Here is a 14,204-nt window from a genome sequence, read left to right as displayed (position 1 = left end):
GTTCCCTGCAGGGACTGGGACCTCCTTGAGCCTCAGTTTCTTCATCTCTAGAATCCTGGTCCCTGACTCCCAGGTTCTTACGTGTATTAAATGAGGTCACGTAGGACAGCACCCAGCAGGCTTCTCGGCACAGAGCTGGCTCCTCAAGCCCTGCCACCCTATCCCCAGCCCCTGACTCCAGCCGACTTCTAGTGAAAATGCCAGGAGATAGAGCTAAAGCCCTCAGTCAGGTCAGGGCCCAGTCAAACCAAAAGGAAGTAAGTGTCATCCCCATGGCTGGCCCCCAGCACCACCCAGGACAGAGAGCTGTCTTTGGGAGATAACCACGGTTCCATGTACACTCACAGGAAAGAAGAGAAATTTTAAAAAATACACACGTTTTCTGAGTGTTTCTGTCAGTGTTTTGTTTCATTTTGTTTTGAACACTAAGATTTATTTTCAAACAGCACACAGACCGTCTGCGGGGCAGGGCCAGGCTGGGTGTCTGGGCCCCACCCACAGCAGCTGCCGGAACAGAGGACCCTTGCCCAGGTGCCACGGCCGAAGCTCTAGGCAAGCATGTGGCTGGGCAGCCCCAGCTCCGCCCTGCGACCGGGCACACATGCGGGCATAGGCGGGGTGCCAGGAACTCAACTAGGGGACACAGCAGCTTCAGGAACACTGGCGAATTCCACCGGACTTGCTGGGATGGGGCTTTTGGAAAACCACCTGATCTTTGGGAGAACACCTATCGGTTTAGGTCTCTCCTCTTGATTTCCCTTTGTTTTTCAAAAGTTTAAAAACAAAAACGGAAAAAAAATAAAAAGAACCACACATTTTTCGGGAAGAGGTGTTCTTCGTCACTGCACCCGCTCAGTGAAGTTCTCAGGGAAGACGCCCCGGCACTTCTCCAGCTCCTTGTGCTGGTTCCAGTCGCTCTCCTTCACGCCCATGAGCCAGCCTTCATCCTGGAGGGCAATGACCGGGTCACACGGAGCCATAGCTGTGCATCCCGCCTGCATCTGCTGAGAGGACCAGCCCCTCCCGCTCCTTTCCCCGTAGCCTGCCAAGCCCACCCTGAGAACACCTCGTCCAGGCAGGTGGAATCAATCTGAGGCTGTTTCTGTGAGCCCTCACTCTGCAAAGGTGGCCTGACTCCTGCCCTGGATAAATGTGTCTACACAACTCCCTCAACCTAGGCCGAGGGGCTTCCCACCAGATGGGGCTTACAGTGGATATTAGCTGCCCGGTCCAGGCTTCCAGACACCATAGACAACACTAGAAAGTTCTGGGAGTAATGAGCTGTTAAAAGCTTTTAGAGAGACTCACAACCACTCCACCCATCTCTCCAGCTCCGATTTCCCCCTTGCTTCAACACTGAGCCCTTGCAGAGGGTCTCCTCTTCACACCCTGACAACCTTCCCAGTCCCAAGCCCTGTCCCCTGGCTGTGCACCCCTGCCCGTGGCTATGTTCCCCATCCATGGCTAAGCCACTACTTCCCCTGCAGCTGGGCTGCCTGGGGCCTGCCTGGGTCTCTGATATTTCTCTGTGTGTCATTATTGGCCTAGTCACAGACTTCACTTATGTCCTATCTGAGCCCACTCTAGCCACTCCAAGACAACTCCCACTGGGGGCCAGGGCCAGGATTTGTTTCTTGCAATCCCATATTGCAAATGCTAGCCCACTGGGAGAACAGACCGACTCAGCACCAGGCCCAGGAAACCTTCATTCTTCAGGCCTCCCGCCCTGGGCCTCAGTAAGTACGTGGTCCTCTCTTCTCCCAACTCAGGACCTCCAGCCAGTCTGGCCTGACCTCACCCTGAGCCACTCTGGCAATTCATTCACACAGACATGTGATAACTCAGTATGTTTTCTGGAATCAGGAAGAGGCCAGCCAGGCCCCCACGCACAATCTGAAAGCACTTGGTGGCTGAACTGTGCTGAACTGTGCTTGTGGTCACCATCCCACAAGCACAAGTGCCTTCTGCACAATCAAGGAGGCTACTGCCAAAGGGCCACAGCCACCCAAGCAGAGCAGCTGACTTGGACCCAGAAGGGATCCTGCCCAGGCTGAGGGAGCCCTCACTTTAATGAGATTAACACAGAGAAGCCACAGCAGGAGGAGGAGGGTCTGGAAGGCAGGGGACATGGCTGAAAGCCTGTGGTCCTATGTGGTCAAGGGCGGGACCCTCCTGGAGGGGCAGCAGGGCCAACATGAGCCAGCACTTGAGCCCTGCTCAGTCTGGCTGGAGAGTAGGAACCCTGCAGGCAAACACCAGGGCAGGAGAATTCCAGGATCCTACTGGGGAAAAAGGCAAGCCCTGGGGCAGGACCAGGGAAGGGAGAGGGAAAGAGAAAGTCAGATGCAGAAGCTGAGAGACAGATGGCCCTGAGGAAGGAGACAGTGGGGGGGAGAAAGCAGGGGCTAAGGGAGGAGATGGGACACACAGGTCAGGGAGATAAAGGACAGGGGAAAGGGGCTGAGGGAGGAGCAGACGGGAAGTGGCTCAGGGACAGGAAGGCCAGGGCCAGAGGGGCTGCTGGTCCTCATAGCCTCTGCTTCCCCTTGCTGGCTGTCCCCCACCACGGCCACCCTCCCAGGACTTGCCTGCTCTTCAGGGTTCTGGAAGGGGATCACCAGCACCACATCACCAGCCTTGAGTTGCAGCTCGTCTGTGTCGGTGGCTGTATAGTCATGCTGGGCCTGTACCTGCAGAGGTGGGGGAGAGTGTGTGGGAGCCCCGGCCCCTCTCGCAGCCCTGCACAGCACTAACCCTGTGGAGAGCATGATGTCATTTGGCCATATGAAGACAGCAGCAGGACAGGGCTCAGAAGCTATCCTGCCACCTGAGAGTGGCCTAGTATGGACAGTATGACTGCAGGCAAACCACAGAGCCTCCCAGGACTCGGCAGCCTAACTACCCCCAGGGCACGTGGGATTTGGCAGCCAGAAGCTATAGGATCTGCTAGCCTGGCTCACCTTGAACATAAACCCGGGGGGCAGGTCCAAGCGTCCAGTCCCACTGCCAGCCTCCACGGTGCCGTTCACAGTTGCTGGGAAGGTCTCCACCACAACAGCAGGAAGAGAACTCTGGGGGCAGGGAGCACAGATCAGCTGGGCAGGGAGGTGGTCCAGGGAGGGCCAGGGCCACCACAGAGGGGAGAGAGGGAGGCTTCTATGCCTACTGCCAGAACGGTCCACCCCAGCTTCCTCAACAGGAACCAGGCCTGGACGAGCACAGGCAAAGGACACAGGGAGCCACGAACAGGCAGACAGGCAGCGGGGAGGAGGGGATGGGGCTTTGGTCCCTGCTGTCTTACGGAAGCTGCTTCACTTGCCGCTGTCTCCCCGGGCTCCTGGGCTCCAGCCGCAGGTTGGGTCCCACCCGCCACCTCCGTGGCCTCTGCTGGCTGCAACATAAATGCCAGCTTGGGGTCACACACAGGTCAGGGCACTGAGATCAGGACACAGGAAACCAGCCATGGGAAGGCAATGCTCAATGGAGGAGGGGGGACCGTGCTCAAGTGAGAGGGCAGGGGCAGTGGCCAGTGCCACACACAATCAGGGACCCCTGCAGGACAGGCCTGGCCCTGAGCACAGGAAGCAGCTGAAGAGAAGACACTGGCAGGCCCAGGAATGCTCAGAGATGTGCTGCTGATAGTGCCAGAACAGGCCCTGGATGCCCTCTGGCCCTGCCTCACAGGCCCTGCCCTCACAATCTGCCCACCCTGCCCAGCCTGGCTGGCCCTTTGCAGACTGGCAGCGGCCTGCAGGGCTCAAAGGTGGCTGTGCCCGGGATGGCTGCACCCACCTGTCCCAGCCTGAATACAGCTCAGGGCAGGCTGGAACAGCCCATGCCCAACCTGGATGCCACCCTCCCCTTGAGGACACCACAGTGCAGCTGAGCTGACCTGGCTGACACTCAGACTCAGCCCCTCCCAGGTGCCGCAAACAAGTTACTCAACCTTCCTTGCCTGTGTTTCCTCATCTGTGAGAAGTGTCTGACTGACAAGGCTGCAGTGAAGGTAAATGAGGAACTTCTTGGCACAAGCCAGTGGGTATTGTAAGTGCTCCTCTCTCCCAGGCTGAAGGCCGGGCCAGGGTGGGCGAGTAGAGGGCCTGGCAGCCCTAGAGACAAGCCTGTCCTCACCCTCCGGCCCATGGTGGCCTGGTTCATCCTGTACCCCCTCTTCTGGGCTCTTCCTCCATGCTGCCCCCCAGAGACTGGGGACAAGCCAGACACTTACTTGAGCAGGCCCCGGCTCGGCCGACTGGCTGGGCCAGGACACAGCAAAGGTGCCCTCGGCAGCGCTGGGCTCCCCGGAAGGCAAGCTGCCATCTGGACCCTCTGTGGGCTAGTGATAGGCCACCAGGAGAGAGTGGGGAGGAGTGGGGAGGCCAGAGTGGAAAAGGTGGTGGGCAGGATGTGAGACAAGAGAAGACAGTCACCAGCAGCCAGTGCTGCTAGGGGGCCAGGGGATGTGGGTGTCTGTGACAGGCAGGCAGCCTGGCTGGGACCCAGTGGGTGACTACCTCCCATCCCTCGTTCCTACCTCCACCAAGGGGACAGGCCGCTGTCACAGTGCTGCGGAAGCTCAGCACCACTGAAAACTACTCGTCAGAATGGTCCTACCAGCCTGACCAGGCTTCATTTCTTTGTCTCCCTCCAGAGTGAAATACTGTCATGGGGTTTCCCAAACTCCCGAGGACCCAGGGGCCTGTGCCTGCATCTCCCAGCACCCCTGCTTATCAGGGAATCTCAGGGCCTGAGCCGAGGAAGCATGGGAGAATCCTGGCTCCATCATCACTAGTTATTGGGCAAGTCCCAAGCCCCCCCCCGCCCCGAGCTTCCATGTCTTAAGCCATCAGGTGAGGGTGACATCTGTCCCCCCGTGCTGGCTGTGCACCTGTCCAGAGGCCTTGACCTCAGAAGGTACCTCTATCCTGCCTTCCCTGCCTCCTCAAGCCATCCTTGCTTTCACTACCCTCGCCAAATAGCTCTCCCCCAAGGCCTTCCTGCCTCACAGGCCTCACCCCACCAAGAGGACACTCATCCATCCTGGGCAACCAGCCTGCAACTCAGAGCCCACTTCCCTCCAGCCTGATAGAAGGGGAAGCGGCAGAACAGCCAGAGAGATGGCAGCCTTACCAGCTCCCTGTGCAAGTGAGCACGCCCCTGTGTGCCACATGTGCGTGTGCGTGTGAGTGCACCCATGAACCGGCTAGGTGGGAGGCAGCGAGTGAACGAGGGCACATGCAGAAGAACGGCTTCCCTGAGGGGCCAGGCACAAACACTCGGCTTACCTCCCAGAGGTCCCACGGAATTGGCTGAGCGCAGCAGTGAGGGAGAAGGGCAGAGTTAGCACAGAGGTTAGACATGAGGTGGCAAGCAGTCCCCAGGGACACTCTGCACCCACCCCAGGCTCTCCAGCCCAGCAGACACAGGGCAATGCAAAGCCGACTGGACCCTAAGGTCTATCATGGTGAGCCCCAGACATCTCTCAAGGGACTGTAAGACCCAGGGCTAGGGAGGGTCCAGACAAAGGGTGACTGCCAAGAATGGGATAGAATGCTGAGAAGAACCAGACGTTGCTCAGAAGGGTTCAGCTAACCTCCCAGCTGACCCATGTCTGCTCTTTGCCCTACAACCAGAGGAGGTGACAAGAACCAGGGCCAGGATGCAGGGGAAGGGCAATGGCCTGGGCCTAGATGGGCCCACACAGCTGGTGGGCAAACATGAGCCCAGGGCCCACCACCCACAGGCTAGTGGGCCTGTGGGCAATGGTGGTCACAACCAACCTGACCAGAGGGCGTGGGTGCCTTCACAGGGCTTGCCACAGGTGGAAGGGAGTCAAAGTCCAAGTCCAGAAGACTGGCCTGCTCCGAAAAAGGCCCTGGGGCTTCGAACTTGGCAGCAGCAGCAGAGGAGGAAGCAGTTAGTGTTAGTCTGGGAGCCCTCACCTTGGGCACACACACACACAAAGACACAAACACACGTCCAGGCACCAGCCTGGCCACCTCATACACACACTGGGGAGCACTGCCCACTGCACATGCCCTGGCACAGGCCCCCACCCACAGAAGGAAAGCAATGGCCCACCCCAGATGTCTAGCAACAGACTGGCTCTGGGACAGCCACCCCACAGGGCCCACACCACGCCACTGCACTTTCTAGTCTCCACCCTCAAGCTGGTGGTGGCCTCCTGCGTCAGCTCCTCCTCTCTGCCCCCTGCCCCATGAGCTCTGCTGACCTCACTCCTGTCCCCAAAAGCAATGTCAGGCCACAGCCACCACCAGACACAGCCACCCTCAGCCCCAAACCAGGAAGGGCTCAAAGTCAGGGGTTTCATGCTAGCCCTTCCCCAGCCCAGACAGACAGGGCCCTCTAGTGATGCCCCAGCAGCCAGCCCCAGGGATGCAGGACAAGGCTGAGCCAGCCACATAGCCCAGGAGGCCAATCTTCAAAGTAGGAGTCCCCAACACGAGGTGGATTCAGAATCCCCTAGGACACCTGAGTTAAAGCTGCCACTCCCAGCCATTCCTGCTCAGTGACCTGGGGTGCAGCCTGGAAATGTGCATGTAACAGGGATAGCCAGAAGATGGGAGCCAGGGGCCCCTACCACTCATGAGAAGCCCCACAGCAGGCTGGCCAGGCGATCAATGGAAGGCCCTGCACGGTGGGTTCAATGACTCTGATGAGCTCCCTGACCACCCAGGGTGGCCAGCACATGGAGGACAAGCTGCCTTCTGGGATGGGGCTAGCTTGGCTTCTGTCTTCATCCCGAATGTGGGACTTCCCTTTGGTAGGTAGGGGTCCAAAGAAGAAGGGTGTGGCTCGGGACACCTCCTCCTCTGCCCTCACGCATTGCTGGAAGGACCCCAGGCCAAAAGGATGCCTAGTTCTGCTCACTCTTGATGGGTGCCTGGCACTGACAGCAGGTATCCCTGGGCCCAAATCCACCCCCACTGCCTCCATCACCAAAGAGCCAAGACCTGAGGCTGCGGGCAGGGGCTCCTCAGAGGAGCTTCCACAGCTAAGCTTCAGGCCTGTGGGGAGAGACCTGAGACCTTCAACCCCAAGAACACACAGCTGTCAGCTGTCCCACTGCTCTGGGGACAAGGCATTGGGCATTCCACATGGGCCAAGCTGCAGACAGAGTGCCCAGGCCAAGTGGACTCACTTCCTGGCACCAGGGGGCCCAGGCCCTATCCCCTGCCCTAGGTCTCCCCGAGCAGGTCTTGCCTTGTCAAGTAAGCTGGGGCAGGGAGTTCACTGTCTGCCCTGTAACCACTGTCGCTGAGGAGCAACCACATGGGGTGCTGGCGCCTGGCCTCCAGGTGGTCTCCCTCCATCGAGCAGCCGGCATCTCTCCCCAGTGGCTTCCCCTGCCCGGCAACACCCTCCCTCCCTTCTGAGATGTCAGCCAAGCCCAACAGTGTCCCCTTGTGCTCCAAGTGGAAGGTCATCTGCCAGAGAGCTGACCGCATCCTCCCTCCCTGGCCCCCAGCAGGCGGCCACCTTGCCATGCAGGACTGACACCGTCCTTCCATGCAGGGTCACAGGCTACTCACCGTACCACAGCAGTGAAGCCCTGGTGGCATCAGAACCATGGACCAGGAGAAGCCCCCACCATCCCTGCAACTCCACCCAAGGTGACAGCTCTCCCACAGCTCAGACTAGACCCACCGACCAATTCCCCAGACATGAGACGAAGCAGCAGCAAGGGGGATATGCGGTCACCTGGACGGATGGACGCACTCAGAGCCCAGGGTACAGGCAGTCTCTAGGTCACCTCCTGCTGGGCTGCCCTGCCCTGGCCTAGCATAGGCCTACTAGATAGGACACGGGTTCCTCACCTGTTAAATGGGAGCATGACCCCCTCCCAGAGGGTGGATGAAAACAAATAAGAAGGAGTAGGGACGTGGCTGGCACTGTGTCCCCTCAGGACTTGCCCTCGCTCCCCTGCACACATGGCCGCTGGCGGGCCTGCCCGGGCAGCCCAGCGCAGAGCACACTCAAGCCCAAGAAGAGCAGCAGCCAGCTGCTGGGCCGTTCCCTCAGCCCTGTTCCCACAGTGCTCTTCCTACAGGGAGGAGGGGCTCCCCTGCCTGTGGGCCCCTGACCCAGGGCATCACCCACCCACCTACTAACAACCTTGTTTTAAAGTCCTTAGTTCCAACCCCAGGTCCCTGCACAGGAGCTTGAGGCCACCGTCGCGCAGGCCTTTCCTCACAGAGACCACGGTTCTCAGCTCCCGGCACCCACTCCCCACACTCATATCCTCCAGCCTGTCCCTGCTCCATGCCTCAGAGCTGGGCAAAGGAGTCTCCCCATAATGGGCAAGGTCTATGTAGGAAGGGCCCCCACTTTCCACAGGAGGGGGCACAGGGCCTAGAGAGCTGACCTGGAGCAATGAGTTCTCTGGGGGTGCAGGGAACCCCAGCCACCCCTGAGAGGACCTCACAGTGTGTCAGCCAACTAACTCTAATGGTGATGAGATGTCCTTCTATAACAAGGGCCACCTCCCGGACCAACCCTCCCCCGGAGCATCTGTGAGTGGACACCTCATAAATCTACTCTGAAGCCCAGCCACTGCCCCCACCCCTAGTGGCTGGCAGCAGCTCTGGGAGCTGAAGTCCAGGTACCCCGGCCATCCCAGGGCCAGGGTGCCCCTGCCACTTACTCCTTACTGTGCTTACCACCTTACTGTGCTCCTGCCACCTCCTCCCACTGCCATCCCCCTAGAGGCTCTCCCCACTCCAGGAAGCCTTCCCTCAGCACCCCAGGGCCTCCACATGCCCCGTTCCCCTCTGCCAGGGCACCCGTCACCACCACGCAGAAGATGCCATACTGCTCCCCTCTGTACCCCTGCGTCTGCCACAGTACATGCTAGAAACAGGCGATGGAGGGTGATGGAGATGATGGAGGGAAGGAGGGATGAGAGAGGGAGGCCGCCAATCTCTCTTGCCAGATTCCTGGCCCTTGAGACAGAAGCCCAGGCCGTGGGATGGAGGACAGAGGCCATGCACGCCCAGAGAGGGCAAGAAGAGCCGGGCAGAGCTGGGCCGCGGCGGCCGCGGCTGACCTGGGAGGGGGTGGTCACGCTGATCTCAGGGACAAAGGTGTCCTCAAACAGGCTGAGGATCTGCTCCTGCTTGACCTCCTTGGACGGGGTGTGTTTGGGAGGCGGAGGGACTGGTGGGCCTTTCCGAAGCTGTGGGTCGGCGGCGGGTGAGGGGGCCACCCAGGGAGACACAGAGGAGCATGGGGTCAGGGGAGACAGACAGAGACAAAGCCACAGTTAGTCACACCCCAGGCCACAGCACCACCCAGGCCACTGAGAAGGGAGCAGATGAAAAGTTACTGCCCCCAGAAACGCCAGGCCCAAGGCCACCCAGGAGGAAACCGAGCAGGGGTCCAGAACCCAGAACAGCTGTGCAAAGATAGAGGAGAAAGTGGGGAGATGAGAGGAAAAAAGGAGAGAGAGAGGCTTCTAGCTGCCCACTGCCCTACTGCAGGAGGGTGTGGCTCTCACTCGCCTAGGGCAGAAGAGCCCCAAGACAGCTGGACCCCCAGCCTCCCCTGCCCACTTCTGCCCTTCCTGTAGAGGGCCAGGGATCCAGGAGCCCCAGCTTAGCCTCAGTCTGTCCCTGTGGACACCGGCACAGAGCCAGGGCCCAGCAGAGGCCATACACCTGCCCACCCAGTGTGGCTTCCTCACGTGTCAGACATGGACAATGATAATGTCAACCTCACAGAGTGGGTATGAGGATTCAGTGAGTGAAAACAGAAGGGCGGGCACTGGGTGCGGCCCAAAAGAAGCACCATTCAGTGTGGGCTCCCATCACTGCCCTCAGTATGGCTATGCTAACGGCCGTGGGACAGGGCAACAGCCCAGAACAGAGAGATTGAGCGGTTGCCGGGAGCCTGGCTGGGAGGCTGCTGCCGTTGGCTCAGAGCAGGTCTGCTCCTAGGGCCTCTGCAGATCTGGGGGGCAGACAGGGGTCCAGGACCTGGACCCTGGCCACCCCACACTCTCCTCTGAGCCCATCCTCTTTCTGTCCCACACAGCCACCTGGTTGGGCTCCTCCCTCAGCCCCCTGCAAGAGAGAAGGCCAGGAACAGGGACAGGCAGCCACCTCTGGAGACTCTGGATGCCCTGGGAGCTGAAAGCCCCAGAGCCTCTGTCCAAGAAGAAAAGGAAAATGGAGAGAGAGAGTCAAAGACCACCGAGAGAGGAGAGGGGATGGCGCTGCAGTGGGAGGGGGCACTCGGGGAGAGGAAAGACAGCCACAGACGCCACCCCCACACACAAAGCAGACCAGGGCCACAGAGCAAGTCTGGGCGAGGTGGGGCCAAGGAGACCAAGGTACAGGCCACAGCCCACTGGGCAAAGCTTCCAGCTCCAAACCTGCTCAGGCCCAGGCCCAGCAGGGGACAGGGGAGTAGGAAGGAGGAGGGATGACAGCTGAGCAGAAGGGTCAGGGGAGGACAGACGGGGACATGGTACCTACCTGAGATGGGGACTTGGGGAGAGTGGCCCCCGGGGTGGCCCCACCAGCCAGCTCTGGCTCATGGTTGACTCTGATCTCAGGGGTGGCAGCAGGGGAGCCATCAGGCGGAGGTGAGGGACTCTTGTTTCCTTTTGCAAGGGTGTCATCACTGTGGAGGTGGGACAAGAAAGAAAACTGGGTGTGAAAAAAGGAAGCAAGCTGGGAGTCGGGAGACCAGGAGGAGAGAGAGGCATGGCCAAGCAGACGGCTCGTGAGAAGGAGCAGGTGCACATGTGGATGTGCAGCCGTGCACGTGAGGGGGTCCTGGGGGGACACATGTGCACCTGTGTGCCGCCAGAGCCACGTGTGAAATTAGACGTGTGTACATGTGTATGCCCCGCAGGCCCTACGTGAAACTGTATGTGCTTGTGTGTGTGTGAGAGAGAGAGCAGCTGGGAACAATGGGGTCTGGGCTGAAGGCCTTCAGAGTGGGGGCTGCCCTGGGACAGCGACAGCACAAGGTGGGGCTCTGGCTGGAGACCTGTGGTCCCCAGGGATGCAGGCAGGTCCCTGAGAACCGCCCACCACGGAGGCCAAGTCAGTTGCCCCATAGGCTCCCAGGGGCTCTACCCTGGCCCCAGCTGAAGGGCTGGAGGCCCGCAGCATGAGACAGACAAACACCCAAGGGACAGTGTGAGCTTCCCAGGGGTCACAAGGCAGCCGCTCTGCAGGGACCCATCCCAGGCCTCCTCACACCCTGTCACACACCTGCACTCAGATGCCACTGCAGGCCACCATGAACAAAGTGGCAGCTTTGTGGCAGAGCAGCAGGCAGGCAGGTCAGGGCAGGCCTTGCCCCCACGCCACAGCACTGAGTCCAGCCCCACCGGCAGACAGTGCACACGGTATGAGGAGCAGGGGAGGGACTCTCTGCCAGGCCTTGCAGAGGGAAGCCCTAGAACAGTGCTGCCCAACACAACAGCCACTGGCCCTGGGGCCAATGCAAGCCTAATTTAATTTAGATTAAAAGCTCAGCTGCTCAGTCACGCTGCCACATGTCAAGTGCTCAATAGCCACCTGAAGTGACTGGCTGCTGTGCTGGACCCGTGGGTCTAGAAGGACATGGCAGAAACTAGCAATGGAGCGGCCTGGGGGTGATAACGGGATGGTGTAAGACACTGCTGGTGCTGCCTTCCCTCTGCTGAATGTGTGTTTGATGGGAGTGTGTTTGCCTCCACAAAGAACTGTGTAAGTTTAAACACACAGCACACCCGTGATTTCAGAAATGGAAACCTGACCATGCTGGAGCAGCCTGCTCCCCAGCCCGCCTCTGGAAGTTTGCTTCCTTCTCCACTGGGAGGTCCCTGGTGCTGCCAGCTGCCACCCAGGGCTGGACAACATGGTGGTACCCCAAAGAATGTGCTAGATGAAGCCAGACTACTCAAACTGGCTGCCCTGTGCCACCACCTCCTTCCCTCCCACACACACACAACACAACACAGCCCGGCCATCACTGCCCCCTCCCACCAGCAGCCCTGCCCAGCAGCACCACACACAAGGCGGGTTGCAGGTTAGTGGCGCCCTGGATGCAGGGTGCAGGGCTCGGGGCACAAGGCGCATGCACAGGGCCAACCAGGGTGCTGGCCTCTGTGCCCCGCAACGCAGCACTCACGGCTGGTACCTGTTCTTCTTTCTACGCAGCCGGGAGAACAGTTTAGTTTTCTTTCTGTGGGGACGGACGGGATGTGGAGGCCTTCATTTTGGGAAAAGGCCAAATGCAAAGCTGGCCTGTCCCCTTTCCTCATTGCCAGTCCCTTTGCTCAGAGGACAAAGAGGCAAAAGCCTCTACTGAGTGCTCGGAGGCTGTGAAGGGACCTGCTCTCAGGCCCTGGTGGTCCAGTTCCAGGATGCCCCAATTGGCCCCAGCATGTGGTCAGGTACCCAGGGTGGCACTGACAGCGCCTGGCAAGCTGCAGGGGGCTCAAAGTGGGAGGTCTGCCCTGTCTGTGGTCACTGACCCCAAGGGCTCAGGGGGCACTCAGAGTGCCAGGAAGTGGCCCACTGCCCGGAATGAGGCCCTGGGAGAGGAGGCCCTCAGGTGGAGACAAGCGACAGATGGGCTGCTTTGGTGGGAAGGAGACTCACCAGCCCCTACTCCCTCCCTCTTCCCTCGAACTGCCCCACCTACAGCCATGCTCCCTACCCTCCTCACCCATCCTGGACACACCCAGACCGGGCAGCTGTCCTTGTCTTTTGGCCTTTACTCCAATCCTGCCCCCCACCCTGGCCTCAAGGTGTCGATAAAGCCCCTCTCTGGTCACATCAATTTGATATTCAGGGCAGAGTGTAGTAACATCCACTGAACACCTTCTCAGGCCTAAGCAAAACCTCAATGGCCCCAAGAGGCAGTTTTATGGAGGCTGGAGGCTCATTGGTGCTGTCTGCTGTGACACACATGTGTGTGCACACACTCGCACTCCTGGTACACCCCTCTCACACGCTCACACAGGCACTCGTGCAAGAAAGGATGTCCCTGAGTCAGAGAAGCAGGCATTTCCCCACTCCTTCAAGATTACTCTCAGGAAACAGGGATCTCCTTGGCAGCCAGACCTCCCAGAGGGTCTGGGGCTGAGGACAGACACCATGACACCTTTGTGGGTGTGCAGGAAGCTGCTGTTGAGGGCTTTCCCAGGAGCCACCTCCCTGTTCCAAAGAGGACACTTCCTCTCAAAAAGGCTGCACACTCAGAAATCACACTGTCCTATCTGCCTCCCCACAGCTAGGCAGGCAGTGCCACCTCTGCCTTGACTGCTCCTGCTCCACAAACGGGGGGTCAGGGACCTGGCTTAGAACTGCAGACTCAAAGGTGAGCTCCTTCCTGACATAACCAGAGGAGTGGGAGTGTCCAAAGACAGAGGCCTGCCATCACCTGATTTGCCAATAGAGGGAGGCCAAGCTAGGAAGGTCTCCAGATCCCCAGGACCAAACCCATGGGGGACCAAGGAAGGCTCTAACTGCTGGGCTCACAGGAAGGAGCTGCCCACACCGGACAAAGTCAGTGTGTACTAGGGCCCTGCCCACATGCCCAGCTGCAGCCCAGCAGGGCAGGCACTCACACACCTGGGCTGGGCCTTGACTGTGAAGGTGTTGCTCCCGTGCTGCTTCTCCAGGCTGACCAGCACGTCGTTGAGGTTCTGGTTGAGCTGCAGGAGGAACATCAAGGAGGTACGGGCTCAGGGCCACCAAACAGTCCCACCTTCCCCAAAACACCTCTGCTCCACACACTCCCCACAGCCCCTGCCTCTGCCAGGAACAAGCTCCTCCTCCCCCATCAGTGGGAACCAGCACAACAAACCCAGACAAACCTAAGCAGATTGTATTACTAATTAATCCCTATCACCTTTGGTAGCCATCTTTTCTCCTTCTTCTACTTATAAGGATATCCCAAAGTGTCACTGCTTTTACATTATTTCCTTAAAAACTGCTTTTACAGACTACTGATCTTAATTGTTAAGGTCATTCTGCCTAAATGCTTTCATATCATGCTACAAATTCCACACATTTCCACCGAAGCACAGGCAAGACAGAAGGTTTCTGCCTGACACATGGTGATTCTCATTGCTGAGAATGTTTCCCTCTTTGATTTGGCCACTAGGAAGCTCAGAGCTGAATTTTCCTCCCACCTATAAACAACTGTGCCCTGTGGCTATATTTCTATGGACTAACTTC

General features: G+C 59.1%; 1 protein-coding gene across 5 annotated transcripts in view; it reads right to left on the bottom strand.

The window, feature by feature from the left end:
• Window positions 1–378: 378 nt before the first annotated feature.
• Window positions 379–14,204, bottom strand: part of BIN1 (bridging integrator 1) — a 56,144-nt gene continuing 42,318 nt past the window's right edge. The window contains exons 9-18 of one of the 5 annotated variants that reach the window (XM_012811719.2): window positions 13,596–13,678; window positions 10,497–10,644; window positions 9,068–9,196; window positions 5,781–5,888; window positions 5,286–5,309; window positions 4,229–4,336; window positions 3,302–3,391; window positions 2,961–3,071; window positions 2,589–2,690; window positions 379–947 (exon numbers count right to left, since the gene is read on the bottom strand). In XM_012811719.2, coding sequence (XP_012667173.1) covers window positions 840–947; window positions 2,589–2,690; window positions 2,961–3,071; window positions 3,302–3,391; window positions 4,229–4,336; window positions 5,286–5,309; window positions 5,781–5,888; window positions 9,068–9,196; window positions 10,497–10,644; window positions 13,596–13,678 — 1,011 coding nt within the window. In that variant the 3' untranslated portion in view covers window positions 379–839. The remainder of the gene's footprint in view (window positions 948–2,588; window positions 2,691–2,960; window positions 3,072–3,301; window positions 3,392–4,228; window positions 4,337–5,285; window positions 5,310–5,780; window positions 5,889–9,067; window positions 9,197–10,496; window positions 10,645–13,595; window positions 13,679–14,204) is intronic. The other 4 variants (XM_023519375.1, XM_012811715.2, XM_012811716.2 and 1 more) reach the window with 4 other exon arrangements.

This window comes from Otolemur garnettii, unplaced genomic scaffold, assembly GCF_000181295.1.
Source record: "Otolemur garnettii isolate 467f Iridium unplaced genomic scaffold, OtoGar3 scaffold00173, whole genome shotgun sequence".
In the NCBI taxonomy this organism is placed as follows: domain Eukaryota; kingdom Metazoa; phylum Chordata; class Mammalia; order Primates; family Galagidae; genus Otolemur; species Otolemur garnettii.
The sequence above is the reverse complement of the archived record's forward strand: the minus strand, read 5'-3'. Positions and strand labels throughout refer to the sequence as shown.